The following is a 25689-nucleotide window of genomic DNA, read 5'->3' as shown; positions in this document are numbered from 1 at the left end:
CTCCCTGGCCAAGGAATCTACATCCCGGTCTCCATCTCCTGGGGTGAGTCCGTCCACTCTTGTCAAGCCTTGTTAGACTCAGGGGTGGCTGGAAACTTTATGGATATCCACTTCGCCCAAAGCATCAATGTCCCGATTGCGCCTCTTGAAGTCCCACTGTCTGTGTCTGCCCTCGATGGCCAAGCGTTCGGTGATGGAAGAGTCACCCAAGTTACTTCTCCAGTCTTCCTCCAGTCTCAAGGTCACAAGGAAGAAATATCCCTGCACCTGATTCCTTCACCTGAGTTCCCAGTTATTCTAGGTCTTCCTTGGCTTACCAGCCACAACCCTTGCATAGACTGGGTCACTAGCCAGGTTGTGGAGTGGGGTCCTGCTTGCTATGCCTCTTGTCTGCTCTCTAGCTCTCCTGTGTCTCCTGCCGAGCCTCCCGATCTCACCGAGCTATCTCAAGTTCCCACAGAGTACTGGGATCTCAAGGAAGTTTTCAGTAAGAGCAGGGCCGCCATTCTCCCTCCGCACCGTGCCTATGACTGTGCCATCGACTTGCTCCCTGGGACTACCCCTCCTCATGGCAGACTGTTTTCCCTCTCTCAGCCAGAACGCAAGGCCATGGAGGAGTACATCAAGGAGGCCTTGGCCTCTGGGTTCATTCGACCCTCCACCTCTCCCGCTGGTGCCGGCTTCTTCTTTGTCGGCAAGAAGGATGGGGGGCTCCGGCCATGTATTGATTAAAGGGGCCTGAACAAGATCACCGTGCGCAACCGCTATCCCCTTCCGCTGATGTCCACAGCATTCGACCTGCTACAAGGTGCCACCATCTTCACCAAGTTGGACTTACGGAACGCATACCATCTCGTCCGTATCCGACAGGGAGATGAGTGGAAGACCGCCTTTAACACCCCGTCAGGGCACTACGAGTACCAGGTCATGCCCTTTGGACTCACTAATGCACCAGCTGTTTTTCAGGCCCTTATCAACGACGTCTTGAGGGATATGATTAATCAATACGTTTTCGTCTACCTTGACGACATCCTGATATTCTCCAAGACCTTACAGGAGCACCGCCACCATGTCCACCAAGTCCTCCAGAGACTTTTACAGAATAATCTGTTTGCTAAAGCCCAGAAATGTGAGTTTCATGTCCCCGAGGTCTCCTTCCTGGGATTTATCGTACGAACGGGGCAACTCCAAATGGACCCAGCCAAGACCCTGGCCGTCCGGGACTGGCCTACTCCCAAGTCCGTTAAGGAGGTTCAGCGGTTCTTAGGATTCGCTAACTTCTACCGCAAGTTCATCAGGAACTTCAGCTCTGTAGCAGCACCTATGTCGGACCTCACCAAAAGGACTGGTGGTTCCTATGTCTGGTCCCCTCAGGAGGAAAAGGCATTTAATGACCTCAAACACCGCTTTTGCACGGCACCTATTCTGGTTCTCCCAGACACCTCCCAACCATTCATCGTGGAGGTGGATGCCTTGGACAGTGGTGTCGGCGCAGTGCTCTCTCAACGCTCGGAAGGGAAGCTGCACCCCTGCACTTACTTCTCCCACCGCCTGAGCCCTGCGGTGTCCCGCTATGATGTGGGGGATCAGGAACTGCTAACGAGCCCTCTCAGCCCATTTGTAATCCCATCAGCTGGAATTGTATATCATGTTAGGACTGGGACTGTTTTGGCCTCTAGAGGCCGCTGTTATTTCTTTTTCTGGTCATGTTTGTTTTGGCCTCTAGAGGTCACCACTGTGTCTGTGTTTTGTTTTTGTCTTATTGCCTGTTTCCTGCCCCGCCCTGTCCTTAATTAGTTTGTGTATTTATACCCCTGATTTCAGTCCTCTTGTCACGGAGTCTTTGTGCTGTTATGTTTAGCTCCAGTTTCCTCTGTACCGTGTTCCTTGCCTTTGTCTTTTTGGTTTTGCACTTTGCTTTTCTTTATGGACTTTTTGGACCTAGTATTTACTGTTTTTTGGATCTTCTGAGTGTTGGTATTTTTGCCTTTTCTTTTCTGGTTTTTTGGCTTTTGTTTTGACTTTTTGTACTTTGGATATTTCTTATTTTTCCCTTCATCTTCTGAGCGTTTTGGTATTTTTCTTTTGGACTTTATATATTGTAAATAAACCTTTTGATACTTTTCTATTTCTGCCTCACGCCTCTGCATTTGAGTCATCTCCCTGGTGGCCTAGTGGGGGTTTGCTGGATTATCACACCAACGAACCAGGTTCGAATCCCAGCAAAGCCTTAACATATCAGGCAAGAATGGGACAACGTTTCTCTTTCAAAACTACAGCAATTGGTCTCTTTAGGTCCCAAACATTTACAGTGTGGTGTTAAAAGTAGAGGTGATGCAACACAGTTATAAATATGCCCCTGTCCCAACTTTTTTGAAACATGTTGCTGGCATCAAATTCAAAATGAGCATATATTTTTCAAAAAACAATAACATTTCTGTTTCAACATTTGATAAGTTATCTTTGTCCTATTTTCAATAAAATATAGGGTTTCCATGATTTGCACATCATCACATTCTGTTTTTATTTACAGTTTACACAGCGTCCTGAATTTTTTGGAATTGGGGTTGTATTTGCTAAAATTAGCAGTACATTTTAATCCTGCAATTTAATAAACAACAGTGTCCTTCAAGGTGCTGCTGTAAAAACAATTACTATTTCAGTTGCTGTAATAAAATATAAGCACAGCTGAATATTTCATGATTACAGTGCCTTGCAAAAGTATTCATACCCCTTGAACTTTTTCACATTTTTCCACCTTACAACCACAAACTTAAAAGTTTTTTATTGAGATTTTATGTGATAGACCAACACAGAGTAGCACATAATTGTGAAGTGAAACGAAAATGATAAATGGTCTTCAAAATTTTAAACAAATAAAAATCTGAAAAACATGGTGTGCATTAGTATTCAGCCCCCTGTACTCTGATACCTCTAAATACAATCCAGTGCAATCAGTTGCCTTCAGAAGTCATCTAATTAGTTAATAGAGTCCTACTGTGTGTAATTTACTCTCAGCATAAATACACTTGTTCTGTGAAGGCCTCAGTGGTTTGTTAGAGAACACTGAAGAACAAACAGCATCATGAAGACCAAAGAACTCACCAGACAGGTCAGGGATAAAGTTCTGGAGAAGTTTAAAGCAGGGTTAGGTTATAAAAAAATATCCCAAGCTCTGAACATCTCAAGAAGCACTGTTCAATCCATCATTCCAAAATGGAAAAAGTGTGGCACAACTGCAAACCTACCAAGACATGGCCATCCACCTAAACTGACAGAGCGAGCAAGGAGAGCACTGGTCAGCGAAGCAGCCAAGAGGCCCATGATCACTCTGGAGGAGCTGCAGAAATCCACAGCTCAGGTGGGAGAATCTGTGCACAGGACAACTGTAAGTTATACACTCCACAAATCTGCCTTTTTGGAAGAGTGGCAAGAAGAAAGCCATTGTTGAAAGACAGGCATAAGAAGTCCCGTTTGCCAGAAGCCATGTAGGGGACACAGCAAACATGTGGAAGAAGGTGCTTTGGTCAGATGAGACCAAAGTTGAACTTTTTGGCCAAAATGCAAAGCGCTATGTGTGGCAGAAAACTAACACTGCTCATCACCCTGCACACACCATCCCCACTGTGAAACATGGTGGTGGCAGCATCATGCTATGGGGATGCTTTTCTTCAGCAGGGACAGGGAAGCTGGTCAGAGTTGATGGGAAGATGGATGGAGCTAAATACAGGGCAATCCTGGAAGAAAACCTGTTGGAGGCTGCAAAAGACTTGAGACTGGGAAGGAGATTCACCTTCCAGCAAGACAATGACCCTAAACATACAGCCAGAGCTACAATGGAATGGTTTAGATCAAAGAATATTCATGTGTTAGAATGGCCCAGTCAAAGTCCAGACCTAAATCCCATTAAGCATCTGTGGCAAGACTTGAAAATTGCTGTTCACAGATGCTCTCCATCCAATCTGGCTGAGCTTGAGCTATTTTGCAAAGAAGAATGGGCAAAAATTTCAGTGTCTAGATGTGCAAAGCTGGTAGAGACATACCACAAAAGACTTGCAGCTGTAATTGCAGCAAAAGGTGGCTCTACAAAGTATTGACGCAGGGGGGCTGAATACGAATGCACATCACATTTTTCAGATTTTTATTTGTTTAAAATTCTGAAGACCTTTTATCATTTTCATTTCACTTCACAATTATGTGCTACTCTGTGTTGGTCTCATCTCATCTCATTATCTCTAGCCACTTTATCCTGTTCTACAGGGTCGCAGGCAAGCTGGAGCCTATCCCAGCTGACTACGGACGAAAGGCAGAGTACACCCTGGACAAGTCGCCAGGTCATCACAGGGCTGACACATAGACACAGACAACCATTCACACTCACATTCACATCTACGGTCAATTTAGAGTCACCAGTTAACCTAACCTGCATGTCTTTGGACTGTGGGGGAAACCGGAGCACCCGGAGGAAACCCACGTGGACACGGGGAGAACATGCAAACTCCGCACAGCAAGGCCCTCGTTGGCCACGGGGCTTGAACCCAGACCTTCTTGCTGTGAGGCGACAGCGCTAACCACTACACCACCGTGCCGCCTCTGTGTTGGTCTCATCTCATCTCATTATCTCTAGCCGCTTTATCCTTCTACAGGGTCGCAGGCAAGCTGGAGCCTATCCCAGCTGACTACGGGCGAAAGGCGGGGTACACCCTGGACAAGTCGCCAGGTCATCACAGGGCTGACACATAGACACAGACAACCATTCACACTCACATTCACATCTACGGTCAATTTAGAGTCACCAGTTAACCTAACCTGCATGTCTTTGGACTGTGGGGGAAACTGGAGCACCCGGAGGAAACCCACGTGGACATGGGGAGAACATGCAAACTCCGTACAGCAAGGCCCTCGTCGGCCACGGGGCTCGAACCCAGACCTTCTTGCTGTGAGGCGACAGCGCTAACCACTACACCACCGTGCTGCCTCTGTGTTGGTCTATCACATAAAATCTCAATAAAAAACTTTTAAGTTCATGGTTGTAAGGTGAAAAAATGTGAAAAAGTTCAAGGGGTATGAATATTTTTGCAAGGCACTGTATGCATTAACACACAGCTGTGTGTATCTGCCAAGCCATATGAAGTATATTGATTCACTAAGACTGAGGATTGCACAGCAGAAATTAAAAAGTGAATGGCAAATAAGTATAACATAGTTCAGACAAGTTGAAATGTTTTATTTTGCTTGCCAAAGCAGCCAGCTTGAGAGAAATATGTCTAGCACTACTCACAGTTTACTCAATATTTACAGATGAGCATCAGTGAGAATCGAGCTTTTACCTTCCACATGACTTTAATGCTCTGGGATGATATCGCTTCAAGCTGCACATCCTGGGGAGGACCGTCAGGAGCTGCAGAAATCAGAGACCATAAACATCACAGTTTGTTAGAAAATACAGTGTCTTGCAAAAGTATTCATCCCCCTTAGTGTTTGTCCTGTTTTGTTGCATTATAAGATGGAATTAATATTGATTTTTGGAGGGTTAGCACCATTTGATTTACACAACATGCCTACCACTTTAAAGGTGCAAATTGTTGTTTTATTGTGACACAAACAATAATTAAAATAAAAAAACCCCCATAAATCTAGAGTGTGCATAGGTATTCACCCCGTTTCATATGAAACCTCTAAATAAGAGCTGGTCCAATCAATTCACTTCATAAGTCATATAATTAGTTGATTAAGATCCACCTGTGTGCAATCAAAGTGTCACATGATGTCTGTATAAACCAACCTGTTCTGGAAGGACCCTGACTCTGCAACACTACTAAGCAAGCAACATAAAAACCAAGGAGCCTCCAAACAGGTCAGAGACAAAGTTGTGGAGAAGAATACAACCCCGATTCCAAAAAAGTTGAACTGCAGGCTGGCCAGTTCAGTACCCGGACCCTTCTTCTACGCAGCCATGATGCTGCAATTGATGCAGTATGTGGTTTGGCATTGTCATGTTGGAAAATGCAAGGTCTTCCCTGAAAGAGACGTCGTCTGGATGGGAGCATATGTTGCTCTAGAACCTGGATATACCTTTCAGCATTGATGGTGTCTTTCCAGATGTGTAAGCTGCCCATGCCACACGCACTAATGCAACCCCATACCATCAGAGATGCAGGCTTCTGAACTGAGCGCTGATAACAACTTGGGTCGTTCTCCTCTTTAGTCCGAATGACACGGCGTCCCTGATTTCCATAAAGAACTTCAAATTTTGATTTGTCTGACCACAGAACAGTTTTCCACTTTGCCACAGTCCATTTTAAATGAGCCTTGGCCCAGAGAAGACGTCTGCGCTTCTGGATCATGTTTAGATACGGCTTCTTCTTTGAACTATAGAGTTTTAGCTGGCAACGGCGGATGGCACGGTGAATTGTGTTCACAGATAATGTTCTCTGGAAATATTCCTTAGCCCATTTTGTGATTTCCAATACAGAAGCATGCCTGCATGTGATGCAGTGCCGTCTAAGGGCCCGAAGATCACGGGCACCCAGTATGGTTTTCTGGCCTTGACCCTTATGCACAGAGATTCTTCCAGATTCTCTGAATCTTTTGATGATATTATGCACTGTAGATGATGATTATGTTCAAACTCTTTGCAGTTTTGCACTGTCGAACTCCTTTCTGATATTGCTCCACCATTTGTCGGTGCAGAATTAGGGGGATTGGTGATCCTCTTTCCATCTTTACTTCTGAGAGCCGCTGCCACTCCAAGATGCTCTTTTTATACCCAGTCATGTTAATGACCTATTGCCAATTGACCTAATGAGTTGCAATTTGGTCCTCCAGCTGTTCCTTTTTTGTGCCTTTAACTTTTCCAGCCTCTTATTGCCCCTGTCCCAACTTTTTTGAGATGTGTTGCTGTCATGAAATTTCAAATGAGCCAATATTTGGCATGAAATTTCAAAATGTCTTACTTTCGACATTTGATATGTTGTCTATGTTCTATTGTGAATACAATATCAGTTTTTGAGATTTGTAAATTATTGCATTCCGTTTTTATTTACAGTTTGTACTTTGTCCCAACTTTTTTGGAATCGGAGTTGTAGATCAGGGTTGGGTTATAAAAATATCCCAAACTTTGAATATCCCAGGGAGCACCATTAAATCCATTATAGCAAAATGGAAAGAATATGGTACCACTACAAACCTGACAAGAGAAGGCTGCCCACCAAAACTCACAGACCGGGCAAGGAGGGCATTAATCAGAGATGCAACAAAGACACCAAAGATAACACTGAAGGAGCTGCAAAGATCCACAGTGGAGATGGGAGTATCTGTCCATAGGACCACTTTAAGCTGTACAATCCACAGAGTGGGGCTTTATGGAAGAGTGGCCAGAAAAAAGCCATTGCTTAAGAAATCATGTTTGGAGTTTGTCCAACAGCATGTGGCAGACTCCCCAAACACATGGAAGAAGATTCTCTGGTCAAATGAGACTAAAATTGATCTTTTTGGCCATCATGGGAAATGTCATTTGTGGTGCAAATCCAACACCCTGAGAACACCATTCCTACAGTGAAGCATGGTGGTGGTAGCATCATGCTGTGGGGATGTTTTTCATCTGCAGGGACAGGAAAGCTGATCAGGACTGAAGGAAAGATGAATGGCACTAAATACAGGGCAATTCTGGAGGAAAACCTGTTTGAGTCGGCCAGAGGTTTGAGACTGGGTTGAAGGTTCACATTCCAGCAGGACAATGACCCTAAACATACTGCTAAAGTGACACTGGAGTGGTTTAAAGTGAAACATTTAAATGTCTTGTAATGGCCTAGTTAAAGCCCAGACCTCAATCCATTTGAGAATCTGTGGCATAACTTGAAGATTGCTGTACACCAACGCAACCCATCTAATTTGAAGGAGTTGGAGCAGTTTTGCCTTGAGGAATGGGCAAAAATCCCAGTGGCTAGACATGCTAAGCTAATAGAGACATACCCCAAGAGACATGCAGCTGTAATTGCAGCAAAAGGTGGCTCTAAAAAGTATTGACTTTGGGGGGAATACCTATGCACACTCCAGATTTCTGTATTTTTTTTTCATCTTAATTATTGTTTGTGTCACAATAAAACACCAATTTTCACCTTTAAAGTGGTCAGCATGTTGTGTAAATCAAATGGTCCTAACTCCCCAAAAATCCATTTTAATTCCAGTTTGTAATGCGACAAAACAGGACAAACACTAAGGGGGATGAATACTTTTGCAAGACACTGTAGATGAAGCTTCCACTAGATGGCAACAAACTTCACAGAATCGATCACCGGAAAGTACCCACACATGCACAGAACATACACAAGACAAATAATTCAAATACAAGTAATCACTGAGGTTTCGTTGTATGTCTGTGTAAAAAAGAATATAGAGCCTTTTTTATAAACTAAGTAACTATAAGACTGGTGTCTGCTGGACTAAGACCAGTTTTACAATTGATCTAATAAAGCATAATGTTAGGACTTTGTTTGGGGAAGAGTAGGACATTGTGTAAGTGAACAGGCTCGCTGGAAAGCCACTCACGGGCTTCGTCTGTAGTGATGGTGAGCTCGTTACTGGGCCTGCTCTCTCCAATCTGGTTCTTAGCAAACATGCGGATGTTATAGGTGGACGCAGGGTGCAGCTCGATGATGGTGGCCTGGTTCAGCTGGGGTGAGACGTCTTTGGTGGTTTGGGACAATGCCCAGGAGGCTGTAGGAGAAAAAGTGCACAGTTATCCCACAAAGCGTTCACACTAACAATATCTTTTGATGCCGTAACATGATTGTTACTGCAGACAGGAAAATAATGATGTCGATATCAATTTACTGAGCTTGTGATGCATTCTTGGCTGTGTTTATACATTCATGTACAGTATATTTAGAAGCAGTATAGTTCCATGTTCTTTACCTGATTTGTTCTTGTAGTTGATGTCATATCCTGTGATCGGACTGTTGCCATCAAATCCCATTGTCCAGCGAAGTGCAATGGTTCGATCTTTCACCTCTCTGATTTCTACTTCGGGAGGGTCCGGACGATCTAAGGTCATAACAGGGAACAGAAGCCGTTGATGTTCACATCCTGTCCAATAAGCTCTATGAATACTTGTGGCTGTTCAGATGTAAGTAACACAAACTTAAAATAAAAAATACAAAAATTATTTGCTCTAACATTAAAAAAAAAAAGGCCTGTTGCAGCAAAACTTGAGAACTTTGGGATGACTGGTACGGCAAGCAGAGCTAACCTTTGATCCAATAATTTGATAGAAATCAGAACATGGCATAATGGTGACAAAAATAATGGAATGCTGTCACACATTTAGAGAAAAACACTTTCATTTCAAAATGATAAAAATCTTTTACCCTGTGTCTGAAATCGCTCCCTACTCACTATTTCGGGCACTATACAGTGAGGACGCCATTTTGTAGTGCTGTCCGAAACTTTAGCGAGGATTATTTACACCCTATATAGCGCATTCAAAGTATCCCACAATGCATCACGAAAAAGTAGTGTACAACGATGGTCACTAACCAAAGCAATATATCCCATCATGTATTGCGGTCATGCTGAAAGAAATCAAATTAAAAATCTCAAATTTGATTTAATAAAAGGCAGCAGTAAAGAAGAAAGTATTCAGCCTTGATTTAAAAGAACCGAAAGATGCAGGTACTTTGTATTGATTAATGTGGGAAATGCGCTCAGTATAATATGGATTTATCACAAAAATACATGCATGTATTTATTATTTTGAAAACCCACCAGCCGACTGATGTGGCACGTTTTAATTGTGCGACAGTAATGACATAAATACCAGCGCGACGGACTAGTGTCCGAAAGCGTTTTATCATTTTACCAATGAGCTCACTATATAGTCTTCTATACAGTAATTCCCTATACTGTAGTAGGGAGTAGTGAACGAGTGAGCAATTTCAGACACAGGGTTAGTCTAGACAGTGGTTAACTTCGCAACAGTTAACTGTTAATGATGAAAGTGCATTTGATAATTAAAGCAAATTGTGTCTTTTTGTGACATTTAAGGACCATCTGCGTTATGTATCTTTTCCAGAAAATACACTACCGTTCAAAAGTTTGGGGTCGCTTTGAAATGTCCTTAATTTTGAAAGAAAAGCACTGTTCTTTTCAATGAAGATCACTTTAAACTAATCAGAAATACACTCTATACATTGCTAATGTGCTAAATGACTATTCTAGCTACAAATGTCTGGTTTTTGGTGCAATATCTCCATAGGTGTATAGAGGCCCATTTCCAGCAACTATCACTCCAGTGTTCTAATGGTACAATGTGTTTGCTCATTGCCTCAGAAGGCTAATGGATGATTAGAAAACCCTTGTACAGTCATGTTAGCACAGCTGAAAACAGTTTAGCTCTTTAGAGAAGCTATAAAACTGACCTTCCTTTGAGCTGATTGAGTTTCTGGAGCATCACATTTGTGGGGTCGATTAAATGCTCAAAATGGCCAGAAAAATGTCTTGACTATATTTTCTATTCATTTTACAACTTATGGTGGGAAATAAAAGTGTGACTTTTCATGGAAAACACAAAATTGTCTGGGTGACCCCAAACTTTTGAACAGTAGTGTAATCTAAAGCTATTTTAATATTATTTTGGTGCTGGAATGTCTTTTTTTATTTTTTAAAATGCCTCTTGCTTTTATGTATACGTATATTATATTATCCATCCATCCATTATCCGTAACTGCTTTTCATGTGCAGGGTCGCAGGCAAGCTGGAGCCTATCCCAGCTGGCTATGGGCAAGAGGCGGGGTACACCCTGGACAAGTCACCAGGTCATCACAGGGCTGACACATAGACACAGACAACCATTCACACTCACATTCACACCTACGGTCAATTTAGAGTCACCAGTTAACCTAACCTGCATGTCTTTGGACTGTGGGGGAAACCGGAGCACCCGGAGGAAACCTACACAGACACGGGGAGAACATGCAAACTCCGCACAGAAAGGCCCTTGTCAGCCACTGGGTTCGAACCCAGAATCTTCTTGCTGTGAGGCGACAGCGCTAACCACAACACCACCGTGCCGCCCCATATTATATTATATGTTTTACTGGGAAATACGCCACTCATATTCTTCATACAAACTACATCCAGGACATTGAGTTGCATACAGTCGTGAGGAAATCGCTGAATTGTTTTGATAAATTTGGGTACTTTTTGTTTGGGAATGTGTCGATATAACAAAAGAAAATCACACGTTGGCTTGAAGATATGAATTTTATCTTATGTTGAAAAACTCACATTTTTCATCTGAAATACATCGTGGATCTGAGTGATATATTTAAATAATATTAGCTGGCATTGCATGGTATATCAAATATTATTCCATTCAGGTAGCTGAATGGAATATATCTGATATACCACAATAAAAAGTCAGCCAATATTATTATTATTATTATACATGCACATTCCTTTCGGGCGTTGAACACGTCTTCCTCTTTCAAAATTCTCTCAAAATCTTCCGTATTTAATGAAGCAAACCTGGCGGCCATGTTTGTTTACAGATTGTCACAGTCGCTTGCTAGCGCAAAAGTTTTACCTCTCCAACGTGTCTCTTTTCCAGTTTTTCGATGTCCGTTGGTATGTTTTTCCTCTTGTAAATATGCGTGAAGAGGGGTGGCACAGTGGTGTAGTGGTTAGCGCTGTCGCCTCACAGCAAGAAGGTCCGGGTTCGAGCCCCGTGGCCGGCGAGGGCCTTTCTGTGTGGAGTTTGCATGTTCTCCCCGTGTCCGCGTGGGTTTCCTCCGGGTGCTCCGGTTTCCCCCACAGTCCAAAGACATGCAAGTTAGGTTAACTGGTGACTCTAAATTGACCGTAGGTGTGAATGTGAATGGTTGTCTGTGTCTATGTGTCAGCCCTGTGATGACCTGGCGACTTGTCCAGGGTGTACCCCGCCTTTCGCCCATAGTCAGCTGGGATAGGCTCCAGCTTGCCTGTGACCCTGTAGAACAGGATAAAGCGGCTAGAGATAATGAGATGAGATGAGAAATATGTGTGAAGAATATCTAATGAAGTTTTGTAGCCTTTCAGGTGTTCAGCATGTCTTTCTCTTTTCCGGCGAACACAAATGCTTATGCGCATGTGCAGCAGAAAACTTTCTCGTTGGTTATTTGTATCAGCTCCGACGTGTGATGTCATGTTGTCTTGACAATGTGCAATATCATAAACCATCTTCAACGTTCATTCTCCATTGGGTAGAGTGACGTAATACACGTAGACTAAGCAATATGCTAACAATATTGCATGCTATCGAACCAAATGAATGAAACCCACTCAAAGGGAATAGGATACATGTTTTTACTCCATCGAAAAAGTGTCCTGTATGTATATTTAAAAGTAATTCCACAAATCGAGTTATACATGAGCTGATAGCCGACGAGGCACATAGCACCGAGTTGGCTATAAGCTATGTACGATGAGATTGAGTGGAATAACTGGTTTATTATATCCACATTCACTGGATTTTGAGAAACAGAGCATTTTTATCATTTCCACTTAGAATGTAAACAAACCGGTGAAATGACAGTAGCAATTTGTGAACAATGCTTTAATAATAATTCTTGAAAAAAAAAAGTTCTTCCCATCAAATGCTTTCATTCCATATTTTGTTGCTTTTTTTGTATTTTGGGGGTTTTTTGTTTTCAAGTAGTTTTTATTTCGTCCTTGGTTGGTTCAGTAACACGCTCCGCCATTTTCTTCTTCTTCTTTAGGGTTTTTGTGGTGGTTGGGAAACCAACTTACAGGTGCATTACCACCACTGATTGGGCTGGAGTGTGGAACAGGAGATATTGGGGGGGGGGGGAACGCTATTCTTTTAGCTATTTCTGTTTCTTTTAAATACTTGATAACAAAGTGATATATCGGACTTCATGCACGCCGCCATTTTGTTTTTCTCTACTCACAGTATATGAGCTGATATCCTAGTAGTCAAGTAGCCAATCAGAGCACGCGACTGCTCAAAGCCGGTGAATGTGGATAGAATAATTCCTGATATTTCACTCCGAAAACGTCACTCCCAGTGCTTTCCCACTGACTTGATGCGCGTTGTCAAAATGGCGAACCGGTTAAAAATAAAAATTCTTTTAATTAGTGTATTTTTTTGTGGATGTATCTCAATAATATAAATAGCATTACATGGTGGCGCAAAGATATGAAGTTTATCTTCTCGCGTTGAAAAATATTTCATTCATTCACTTTGCTCACTTGTTATATACCCATTCGTCACTCAAAGATAAACTTCATATCTTCGCGCCTCTACTTATTTCTGTTTCTATTCTATTTCACAGCAAAGTAAAAGCATGCAAGGTCCTCATTTTCTATCCCCTGATTTTTATGAGGGATTCTTTGGTGTTTAAAGGCAGGAGAAGGAAATGAAAACCCCATCTCTGACACAATTTTTTTTTTTTTTACTCAACAAAAATGTGGACACCTTCCAGTTAATTTGCATGAGCTGAATAAAGAGTCCGGAATATCAGCTTAAGCCGTTGCATAACCCTATTCTGAATATGAGTAACTTTATTTATTACTAATAAATATTAACATAATCTTTGGACTTAACTTGCAAGTCAAATACTTCCCACAGAACCATTTAAAATATTTTTGACTGATAACAGCATGTATGATCATGAAAAAAAAAAAATCACCATTGTAAAAAAGACCTGAATTGGAGGCCCCTTACCTTGTACTATAAGCTGAATGATTCCCTTATCTTCACCGTAGGAGTTAATGGCAATGCAGGAATAAAACCCAGAATCCTCTCTGACTGTGTGCAAGATCTATGTGAGGAAACAGAAGATAAAGAATGGACTTAAGGACATACTAACATTTCCATATACAGTGCCTTGCAAAAGTATTCATCCCCCTTGGTGTTTGTCCTGTTTTGTTGCATTACAAGCTGAAATTGAAATGGATTTTTGGGGGGTTAGCACCATTTGATTTATAGAATAGAATAGAATGCCTTTATTGTCACTATACACATGTACAATGAGATTAAAGCATCTCCAATAACAGTGCAAACAGCGTGTAGAGAGGGAGAGAGAGAGGAACGGGGGGGAAGGGGAAGGAAAAAAAGGGGGGGTGTAAGGTGCACAGTCTGAGGTGTATGTGTTGTGTTACACATTATGGAGTGAGGTATTGCACATATAAAGTATTGCACAGAGACAGTCACATTGTAAATTATTGCACGAGAGAGTCACATAAGATAAGATAAAATAAGATAAAATATTACACATTTGAATTATTGCAAGGTAAGGTAAGGTGCACAGACTTGAGGTATATGTGCTGTGTGCAAGATGCACAGTCCTGAGGTATATGTGCTGTGTGTAAGATGCACAGTCCTGAGGTATTATGTGCTGTGTGTAAGATGCACAGTCCTGAGGTGTATGTGTTGTGTGTAAGGTGCACAGTCCTGAGGTATATGTGCTGTGTGTAAGATGCACAGTCCTGGTGTATGTGTTGTGTGTAAGATGCACAGTCCTGAGGTATTATGTGCTGTGTGTAAGGTGCACAGTCCTGAGGTGTATGTGTTGTGTGTAAGGTGCACAGTCCTGAGGTGTATGTGTTGTGTGTAAGGTGCACAGTCCTGAGGTGTATGTGTTGTGTGTAAGGTGCACAGTCCTGAGGTGTATGTGTTGTGTGTAAGGTGCACAGTCCTGAGGTGTATGTGTTGTGTGTAAGGTGCACAGTCCTGAGGTGCATGTGTTGCATTTCACATTTGAGTGTGGTATTGCACATTATAAAAAATATTGTATAGAGAGTCACCTTATAAAAGTACTGCACATTTATAAATTAGTAAAATAGTAAATAGTAAAATAAAATAGACTATAAAGTCAGAGCATATCTGAGTTCAGGGCGGTTATGGCTTTTGGGAAGAAGCTGTTTTTTAATCTGTCTTTGCCCTGAAGCACCTGTAGCGCCTCCCTGAGGGCAACTGTTAGGACTGGGACTGTTTTGGCCTCTAGAGGCCGCTGTTATTTCCTTTGTTTGGTCATGTTTGTTTTGGCCTCTAGAGGTCGCCACTGTGTTCTGTGTTTTGTGTTTGTCTTATTGCCTGTTTCCTGCCCCGCCCTGTCCTTAATTAGTGTGTGTATAAATACCCCTCTGTTTGTTCCCTTGTCATGGAGTCTTTTTCCTATGCTATGCTGTTAGTGCTAGTTCCCTCTGTCCCATGTACCTTGCCTGTGTCTTTGTATTCTTGGTTTTTGCTTCTTTCTTTTGGACTTTGTGGATTTTGTTTTGACCTTTGGATCTTCTGAGCGTTTGAGTTTTTGCCTCTTCTTTTCTTTTTTGGATTATGGACTTTGAACCTTGGGATATTTTATTTTTGTTTATCTTCTGAGCTTTAGATTATTCTTTTTGTTTTTTTCCTTGGATTGTACATATTGTAAATAAACTGTTTTTGATACTCTACTTTCGCCTCACGCCTCCGCATTTGAGTCATCCCTGGTGGCCTAGTGGGGGTTTGCTGGATTATCACACCAGTGACCTGGGTGCAAAACCCTAATAGAAAGACTCCGTCTGGGCACTACAAATACCAGGTGATGCCCTTCGGACGCACCAGCTGTTTTTCAGGCCCTAATCAACGACATCTTGAGGGACATGATTAACCTGTACGTTTTTGTCTACCTCGACGACATCCTTATCTTTTCCAAGACCGTGCAGGAGCACCGCCACCATGTCCGCCAGGTTCTCCAGAGGCTGCTACAGAACAATCTGTTCGCCAAGGCCCAGAAATGCGAATTTCATGTTCCCGAGGTCTCCTTTCTGGGTTTTATTGTACGGACAGGCCAACTCCAAATGGACCCAGCCAAGACCCTGGCCGTCCGGGACTGGCCCACTCCCAAGTCCATCAAAGAGGTTCAGCGGTTCTTAGGATTTGCTAACTTCTACCGCAAGTTTATCAGGAACTTTAGTTCTGTAGCAGCACCCATGTCGGACCTCACCAAAGGGACAGGTGGATCTTATGTCTGGTCTCCTCAGGCGGAAAAGGCATTCAAAGACCTCAAGCACCGCTTCTGCACGGCACCCATTCTGGTCCTCCCGGACACCTCCCAACCATTCATCGTGGAGGTGGACGCCTCGGACAGTGGTGTCGGCGCGGTGCTCTCTCAATGTTAGGAAGGAAAGCTGCACCCCTGCGCATACTTCTCCCACCGCCTGAGTCCTGCAGAGTCCCGGTACGATGTGGGGGATCGAGAACTGCTAGCGGTCAAACTGGCCCTTGAGGAGTGGAGGCACTGGCTGGAGGGAGCGCAACATCCATTCCTGGTTTGGACGGACCACAAGAACCTGGAGTACCTCCAGCAAGCCAAGAGACTGAACCCACGACAGGCTAGGTGGGCCCTGTTTTTCAGTCGGTTTGACTTCACCCTATCGTACTGCCCCGGCTCCAAGAACACCAAACCTGACGCACTGTCCAGGCTGTTCTCTGCCACTAACAGGGAGAGTGAAGTCGGGCCTATTATCCCTGTGTCCCGGATTGTGGCCCCTGTCCGCTGGGGTATTGAGGAGACCATCCGACGAGCCCAACGCCAGGACCCCGGTCCTGGGATGGGGCCACCAGGCCTCTTGTACGTCCCACATCAAGCCCGGGCCAAGGTTCTCCAGTGGGGTCACTCCTCCCCTCTCACCGCCCACCCGGGAGCTCGAAGGACCCTGGACTTTTTGAGAAGGCGCTTCTGGTGGCCTAGCATGGAGAAGGAAGTGAGGTCATTCGTCCTTTCCTGCGAAGTGTGCACCAGAAGCAAGAACCCACGACAGCACCCCCAGGGTCTCCTGCATCCTCTGACCATTCCCCGGCATCCCTGGTCCCACGTGGCAGTCGACTTCATCACGGGTCTCCCTGAGTCACAAGGTAACACTGTCATATTGGTCATAGTTGACAGATTCTCCAAGGCCTGCCGCTTTTTACCACTGTGCAAGCTCCCTTCTGCTCTTGAAACTGCTAAGCTATTATTCACTCATGTCTTCCGAGTCTTTGGTCTCCCGCAGGACATCGTCTCAGACCGAGGGCCCCAGTTCTCCTCCCGAGTGTGGCACGGGTTCTGCAAGGTCATCGGAGCCACTGCCAGCCTCTCCTCTGGGTTTCACCCACAGTCCAATGGCCAGACGGAGAGGCTCAACCAGGACCTGGAAACCACCCTGCGAGACCTGGCTATGGATAACCCGACACCGTGGAACACCTGGCTGCCATGGGCAGAGTACACCCACAACACCCTGCAGTCATCGGCCACCAAGCTGTCGCCATTCCAGTGCCAATTCAGGTTCCAGCCACCTCTGTTCCCGGACCAGGAGGAGGACGCGGGGGTGCCCTTGGTCAACCAATATGTGAGACGGTGTTGCAAGACCTGGAGCAAGGTCAGGAAGACCCTCATCCAGACCTCCAGAACCAACCAGACTCAGGCCAACCGCCATAGAAGACCTGCCCATGCTTTCCGCCCTGGGCAGCGGGTTTGGCTGTCCACTAAGGACCTTCCACTGTGGGTGGAGAACCGCAAGCTTGCTCCTCGCTACACTGGCCCCTTCAAGGTGGTGCGCAGGGTGAACCCTGTCACCTACTGGCTCCAGTTGCCCCGGACTCTGAGGATCAACCCCACATTCCATGTTTCCCTGTTGAGGCCCGTACTGACTTCCACGTATGCCCCTGCCCCTAGGAACCCGCCACCCCCCCGCATCTTCCAGGGTCAGACTGTGTTCACCGTGCGCCGCCTGCTGGACTCTCGCCGGGTTCGCAGGGGTCTCCAATATCTTGTGGACTGGGAGGGCTATGGCCCTGAGGAGCGCTGCTGGGTCCCAGCTCGGGACATACTTGATAAAGAACTTTGTCGGGACGTTCATTCGGCCCATCCTGATCGCCCTGGGAATGTCAGGAGACGCTCCTGGGGGGGGGGGGGGGTCCTGTTAGGACTGGGACTGTTTTGGCCTCTAGAGGCCGCTGTTATTTCCTTTGTTTGGTCATGTTTGTTTTGGCCTCGAGAGGTCGCCACTGTGTTCTGTGTTTTGTGTTTGTCTTATTGCCTGTTTCCTGCCCCGCCCTGTCCTTAATTAGTTTGTGTATAAATACCCCTCTGTTTGTTCCCTTGTCATGGAGTCTTTTTCCTATGCTATGCTGTTAGTGCTAGTTCCCTCTGTCCCATGTACCTTGCCTGTGTCTTTGTATTCTTGGTTTTTGCTTCTTTCTTTTGGACTTTGTGGATTTTGTTTTGACCTTTGGATCTTCTGAGCATTTGAGTTTTTGCCTCTTCTTTTCTTTTTTGGATTATGGACTTTGAACCTTGGGATATTTTATTTTTGTTTATCTTCTGAGCTTTGGATTATTCTTTTTTTTTCCCTTGGGTTGTACATATTGTAAATAAACTGTTTTTGATACTCTACTTTCGCCTCACACCTCTGCACTTGAGTCATCCCTGGTGGCCTAGTGGGGGTTTGCTGGATTATCACACCAGCGACCTGGGTTTGAATCCCAGCAAAACCGCAACAGGCTGAACAGATCAAAGCTAGGGTGGGAGTGGTCCTTGATGATATTCTTAGCTCTGCTAAGGCAGTGGGAGGTGTAAATGTCCATCAGATCCTCTGTGCTGCCTTTACTACCCTTTGGAGCGTCTCCCTGGCTACAGCAGTGCAGCTACCATACAGTACGTCAGTATGCTCTCGATAGATGAGCGGTAGAAGGTCAGCAGCAGGTTGGAGCTTAAGTTGTACTTCCTGAGGACTCTCAGTAAGTGTAGCTGCTGCACCTTCTTAATGACTGCTGTTATGTTCTCTGACCAGGAGATGTCGGCGGAGATGAGGACACCGAGAAACCAGAAGGTGTGGACCCTCTCCACATACTCGTTGTTGATATAGAGGGGGGCTAGGTCGGTGCTGTGCTTCCTGAAGTCAACAATGAGCTCTTTGGTTTTCTTGGTGTTCAGAGCGAGGTTATTTTCTGAACACCAGGCTGCCAACTTCAGGACCTCCTCTCTGTAGGCTGCCTCGTCTCCCTTTGAGATGAGTCCGACCACCGTGGTGTCGTCAGCAAACTTGACAATAAGGTTGTTGTTGTGGGTCGGACTACAGTCGTGGGTGTAGAGGCAGTACAGGAGGGGGCTCAGCACACAGCCCTGTGGAGAGCCGGTGCTCAACGTGCGGATGGAGGAGAAGTGGGGGCCAAGTCTCACAGTCTGGGGCCAGTTAGTAAGGAAGTCCTTTAACCAGGCACATGTGAGAGGGGGGAGGCCGAGAGTGTCCAGTTTTCTAATAAGGATGTCCGGGATTATTGTATTAAAAGCTGAACTGTAATCCACAAAGAGTATGCGGACGTAGCTCTGCTGCTGCTCCAGGTGATTTAGTGCAGAGTGGAGAGTTACGGCAATGGCGTCCTCTGTGGATCTGTTTGTGCGATATGTGAACTGGCAGGGGTCGAAGTCTGGGGGTAGGTGGTCCTTGATGTGCTGAAGAACTAGTATCTCGAAGCACTTCATGATTACCGGGGTGAGGGCCACAGGATGGTAATCATTCAGGCTGGTGATGGGAGACTTCTTCGGCACTGGGATTACTGTTGCAGATTTTAGGCAGGGCGGGATGACTGCCTGAGCCAGAGAGAGGTTAAAGATCCTGGTGAAGGTAGGGGCGAGCTGGTGGGCGCACGCTCCAAGCACCTTACCAGGTACACCATCTGGGCTGGCAGCTTTCTTGGGGTTCACTGCCAGGAGCACCCGTCTGACATCGTGCTCCTGTACAGTGAAAGGAGTGGTGTGGGAACTGTGTGGTGGTGGAGGCAGGGTAGGAGCAGATGAGTGCTGCTGAGATGTTTCAAAGCGAGCAAAGAAGCGATTTAGCTCCTCTGTTAGCGGCACACTCCAGTCTCCTGTTGGCGCATCACAGTCTCTGAAGTTTGTGATGTCCTGAATGCCCCGTCACACCTCCCGTGTGTTGTTGCTGGACAGGTGGGACGCTATGCGCAGCCTGTGGTCCGCCTTGGCTTTATTTATACCTCTTTAGATCAGCTCGAGCAGCTCTGTACAGAGCTCTATCACCTGACCTGAAGGCAGCATCGCAAGCCCTGAGGAGTGAGCGGACCTGGCTGGTCATCCAGGGTTTCTGATTTGGGAAGACCCGGATGTTTTTATCCACTGTCACATTCCCGATGCAGAACTTGATATAGTCCAGCACCGTTCCTGTGAATGTCTCCAGCTCCTGATGTTCAAATAAGTCCCAATCTGTCCATTTAAAGCAGTCCTGTAGTTTTGGGAGTGTGTTGTCAGGCCAGGTTGCGATAGTCATTGTGGTGGGCCTGGCTCTGCGTCTGAGGGGGGTGTAGGCTGGGGAGAGCAGGAGGGAAAGATGGTCTGACTGGCCGAGGTGGGGGAGGGGTATGGCTCTGTACGTGTGCTTGATGTTAGAATAGACCCCTTCGCAGTAAACGTCATTCATAAGTAAGCGGAAATTGCGCGCGCAGCCTGGACCCAAAAAAGACTCAGAAATGCCTAGTTGTTGTGTTTTCGGGTGTCAGAATCGCAGCAGTGATGGGGTTAAAATGTACAGAATTCCAGCAGGATCTCACCCATTCCAAAAAAATCGCTGCCGTCTATGACTACAAGCCATCAAACGTGTAGACTGGGATGAAAGCACTATCAAATGCGCGGGTTTGCAGCGCCCACTTCATCACAGGTAAGATCAGGCTATTTATTAAATCTTTCTTTTTTATTCTTTCTAGTCTTCGTTTATTGATGTAGCAAAATACTTTGGTAACATTTGTCTGATTAGCTGGGTCATAGTTACACAATGTAATGAATATTGTTAGCATGTTAACTTAGCTTTGCATGCAATTTTGTTTGTAGGAGAAGTCTCGCTTGACTCAAGCAGTCCAGATTTTGTGCCATCATTATTTGTGTATGCTGAAAATCACAATTTTAAAGCAAGGATGGAAAGGTAAAATTGTGTGCCCTCACTCTAAATGCCAACTTACGTTGACTGCTCTAACCTAGCTCCCGCCCCGTTCAGTTTCATTTCTGGTTTCTGCCTCTCGCTTTTTACGCAGCTCTGATTTCTCTTAGCTGCACTCTTTACACTATCATTCCTTTCATGCCATTACCTCCTGCAAATTGCTGTTTAGTGTTGGTATTTGCTGTTGTAGCTAAAGCCACATTGCCATCACATCACTGGCATAATTTGATTAAAACAAAATGAATATGAATGTCCCATTGTTAATCAAGTTGTACATGCCCGCACATAACAATCATATGCGTCTAAAGACTTGTAGGCACGAAGTTTTTCGTGAGTGTACACTGAAGTCTTGTCAATAAGGTACGAGTATATATCTGGCCATTGTATACCAGGGAACTTACTAACATCGTCCGTCCACTCTTTAATTAAATGCGGATCCGGTAGGCGATGTCCACTTGTTAGAGTTAACTTATTTATGTAGCATTCTCGATCTTGTAACGACAATTGTTTGGCATAATCTGACAGCTCATAATGCCTAGTCTGGCTAACGCGACTTCAAAGCTCTGCGAGCATTTGGTCTGGCAAAGATATTAAGCCCAACCATTTCCCAAAGGCGTGGTTGACCTGCCTCCCTGAAATGCCTCAGTTTGCTACTGGTCGAAGCCAGAAAAGGCTGTGACGAAGCTTAAACCAATCACATCACTCTTTCCTCTGACGTATGTGACGCGACGGAAACTGCTTGAGTAACAGGAAGAAGATAAATACCTCCAGGGCTGCTCTTTGCTCCATTTTCAATGAGAACTTCCCACTGAATGCTTTCAATACAGCATCTACCGCTGTGTCAAAGGCTTGCCGCTGCTCCATGTTCGTAATGTTTCTAGTGAATGAAGCGCTTCCGGCATAGATTCTGTAAACAATCTATGGCTTCCGGTCGCAGTTCTACTATGTCACTGCCTTGAACACGCCTCTACCCAGGGCCGTTGGAGATGCTCAAAGTTGATTGGCTCCCGATTTTTCAGGAGCTTGGAAGAGCTGGAGATAGCTTGCCTTGCCAGACTAAGCTCGCAACAGGCCCTCGTGTTGCGTCACACTTAGGGCCTCTGCATGCTCTTGCGACAAGGCTTTCGCAGATAGCTTTTCGCAGACAGTTGTAATTTATCATTGAGCGGGGAGTAATAGGCATGCGCGATGTTATTCACCGCCACAACACAAGGGGGTGTGAAGTCGCGAAATCGCTAGGAGTAGTTGGTGGGTGTGGTTAGTGGAGTGTTTATCCTCCGGTTACTTATAATGACTAGAACTGGAGTCGTATAGATGTACGTACTTCCTCACTTCCTCGATCAACCGCTTTTCATGCTGCTCCATCTTCGCTCGTGTTTTTAAAAATGGCAGTCGTGAAAACAAACCAAACCGGGAAAGTAGGGAAGCGGAAGTGCGTGTACAGCGGATGTAGAGTGGACCAATCAGAGCCCTCTTGTCTGCGACGCTGTCTGCGAGGCTTCTGCGGTGGTCACAATTTTTGGGCGGTGCGCGCAGAGCGTCTGCGAAGGTGGGGGGGCTACGCAGACGCTATCTGCGACGCCATCTGCGAGGACTGGGTTGTCAGCATAAATTGGCCTTTAGGATGGGCGGGCCCAGGCTACATAATGCCGGTCTATGGGCAGCGCCATTGTTTCTGGGTCCAGGCTGCGTGTGCATCCTGGCAACGGTCGGTTTGTTTACAAACATGCGAAGGGGTCTATAAACATGATCCAGAGTGTTCTCCCCTCTAGTAGAACACTTAACATGTTGGTAAAACTTTGGCACTACAGTCTTCAAGTTGGCCTTATTAAAGTCTCCTGCGATTATGTGAACACCGTCAGGGTGGGCCTGCTGCTGTTTGTTAACGGTGTTCAGCAGGAGAGAGAGCGCTGTGTTCACACTGGCGTCAGGTGGAATATACACAGCTGTGATAATCACTACAGTTAGCTCTCTCGGTAGAAAAAAAGGCTGGCATCTTACAGACATGTACTCGAGGTCTGGGGAACAGTGTTTATCTATAATTGTTCCGTTGTTACACCAATTATCAGGCACGTAAATACAGAGCCCTCCCCCTCTGCTCTTACCAGAATCCACAGTTCTGTCCCAGCGGAGCAGAGTGCGGCCTGCTAACTGCAAGCTAGCATCGGGTATTTCCGGATGAAGCCAGGTTTCGGTGATAATTAAAACACAGCAGTCCCGAACATAGCGATTTCCAGTTCCAGATCATCCATTTTATGTACCAGGGATCTAGCATTAGAGAGATACAGGCTCGGTAGAGGTGGCTTGTGTGGTTGTTTTCTTAGCCTTAGCATAGCACCGGACCTGCAGCCCCGCTTCTGCTTCCTCTCCCTCCTCCGTCTGCGCCGCCTCCTAGACCCGACAACAATCCACGGAGAGCCCAGTGGTCTCGCTATATCATCTGGGATGTTATGCGTGAAGAGAAAGTCACTTGAAACAGATACCTGATGTTGGTTACCGATGGCTAAAAGTGTCTGGCAGGTGTACTGGATGTTTGCAGAACTGATGTTGCACAAACAAGCAAGAAATAAATACAAAAACAAACAAAAAAAAGAGCACTGAAAAGGAGAGCCGTAAGCCGTTGCAACCACGCGCGCCGTCATCTTGCTCAGATGCCTACCACTTTAAAAGTGATTTTTTTAAAATTGTGACAAACAATAATTAAGATGAAAAAACAGAAATCTGTAGTGTGCATACGTATCCCCCCCCCCCAAAAAAAAAAAACCAAACAAACCTGTAAATACATTATAGAGCCACCTTCTGCTATTAGCTTAGCACATCTAGCCACTGGGATTTTTGCCCATTCCTCAAGGCAAAACTACTCCAACTCCTTCAAATTAGATGGGTTGCGTTGGTGTACAGCAATCTTCAAGTTATGCCACAGATTCTCAATTGGATTAAGGTCTGGGCTTTGACTAGGCCATTCCAAGAAATTTAAATGTTTCCCTTTAAACCACTCCAGTGTAGCTTTAGCAGTATGTTTAAGGTCATTGTCCTGCTAGACTGTGAACCTTCAACCCAGTCTCAAACCTCTGGCCGACTCAAACAGGTTTTCCTCCAGAATTGCCCTGTATTTAGTGCCATCCATCTTTTTCAGTCCTGACCAGCTTTCCTGTCCCTGCAGATGAAAAACATCCCCACAGCATGATGCTGCCACCACCATGCTTCACTGTAGGAATGGTGTTCTCAGGGTGTTGGGTTTGCGCCACACATGGCGTTTCCCATGATGGCCAAAAAGTTCAATTTTTGTCTCATTTGTCAAGAGAATCTTCTTCCATGTGTTTGGGGAGTCTGCCACATGCTGTTGGGCAAACTCCAAACGTGATTTTTTAAGCAATGACTTTTTTCTGGCCACCCTTCCATAAAGCCCCACTCTGTGCAGTGTACGGCTTAAAGTGGTCCTATGGACAGATACTCCCATCTCCACTGTGGATCTTTGCAGCTCCTTCAGTGTTATCTTTGGTGTCTTTGTTGCATCTCTGATTAATGCCCCCCTTGCCTGGTCTGTGAGTTTTGGTGGGCGGCCTTCTCTCGGTTTGTAGTGGTGCCATATTCTTTCCATTTTGCTATAATGATTTAATGGTGCTCCCTGGGATATTCAAAGTTTGGGATTTTTTTTTTATAACCCAACCCTGATCTATACTTCACAACTTTGTCTCTGACCTGTTTGGAGGCTCCTTGGTTTTCATGTTGTTTGCTTAGTAGTGTTGCAGAGTCAGGGTCCTTCCAGAACAGGTTGATTTATACAGACATCATGTGACAGATCATGTGACACTTTGATTGCACACAGGTGGAGCTTAATCAACTAATTATGTGACTTATGAAGGGAATTGGTTGGACCAGCTCTTACAGTATTTAGGGGTTTCATACAAAAGGGGGTGAATGCTTACTGTATGCACACTCCAGATTTCTATTTTTTCATCTTAATTATTTTTGTGCCACAATAAAAAAACAATGTGCACCTTCAAAGTGGTAGGCATGTTGTGTAAATCAAATGATGCTAACCCCCCAAAAATCCATTTTAATTCTAGCTTCTAATGCGACAAAACTCAAGGGGGAGGAATACTTTTGCAAGGCACTGTATGGTCAGGATGATGCAGTCTGTAATAGGGTTTTGCTGGGAATCAAACCTGGGTCGCTGGTGCAGTGATCTAGCAAACCCCCACTAGGCCACCAGGGGAATGACTCAAGTGCAGAGGCGTGAGGCGAAAGTAGAGTAGCAAAAAACAGTTTATTTACAATGCAAAAAATCCAAAAAGTATACTCCAAAACGCTCAGAAGATATAAGGGAAAAAATAAAAAATCCAAAAGTTCAAAGTCAATACAAAAGCCAATAACCAGAAAAGAAGGGGTAAAAATCCAAACGCTCAGAAGATCCAAAAAGTCAAAAACAAAATCCACAAAGTCCAAAAGAAAGCAAAAATACAAAGAACACAAGGACATAGGCAAGGCACACGGGACAGAGGTAACTAGCACTTAACAGCATAGCAAAAAGACTCCGTGACTAGAGGTCAAACTGAGGGAGTATAAATACACAAACTAAATAGAAACACAGGTGACAATAATGAGGACTAGGTGGGGCACAAGGCACATGGAAAAACAAAACACAACACACAAACAATAGCGGCCTCTAGCAGTCAAAACAAACATGACAACAAAAAAGGAATGATAGCGGCCTCT

The 25689-nt window shown here is 45.0% G+C and overlaps 1 protein-coding gene across 1 annotated transcript in view; it reads right to left on the bottom strand.

Moving 5' to 3' along the window:
- The window catches only part of dscamb (Down syndrome cell adhesion molecule b), a 390833-nt gene that overhangs the window by 68196 nt on the left and 296948 nt on the right, over positions 1 to 25689 (bottom strand). The window contains exons 12-15 of the mRNA XM_060905739.1: positions 13724 to 13820; positions 8917 to 9045; positions 8551 to 8718; positions 5331 to 5401 (exon numbers count right to left, since the gene is read on the bottom strand). Of these exons, the coding sequence (XP_060761722.1) occupies positions 5331 to 5401; positions 8551 to 8718; positions 8917 to 9045; positions 13724 to 13820 (465 nt within the window). The remainder of the gene's footprint in view (positions 1 to 5330; positions 5402 to 8550; positions 8719 to 8916; positions 9046 to 13723; positions 13821 to 25689) is intronic.

This window comes from Neoarius graeffei, chromosome 23 (assembly GCF_027579695.1).
Source record: "Neoarius graeffei isolate fNeoGra1 chromosome 23, fNeoGra1.pri, whole genome shotgun sequence".
NCBI classification, from domain to species: Eukaryota; Metazoa; Chordata; class Actinopteri; order Siluriformes; family Ariidae; genus Neoarius; species Neoarius graeffei.
Note: the sequence above shows the minus strand (reverse complement) of the source record. Positions and strands in the feature narration are given on the sequence as shown.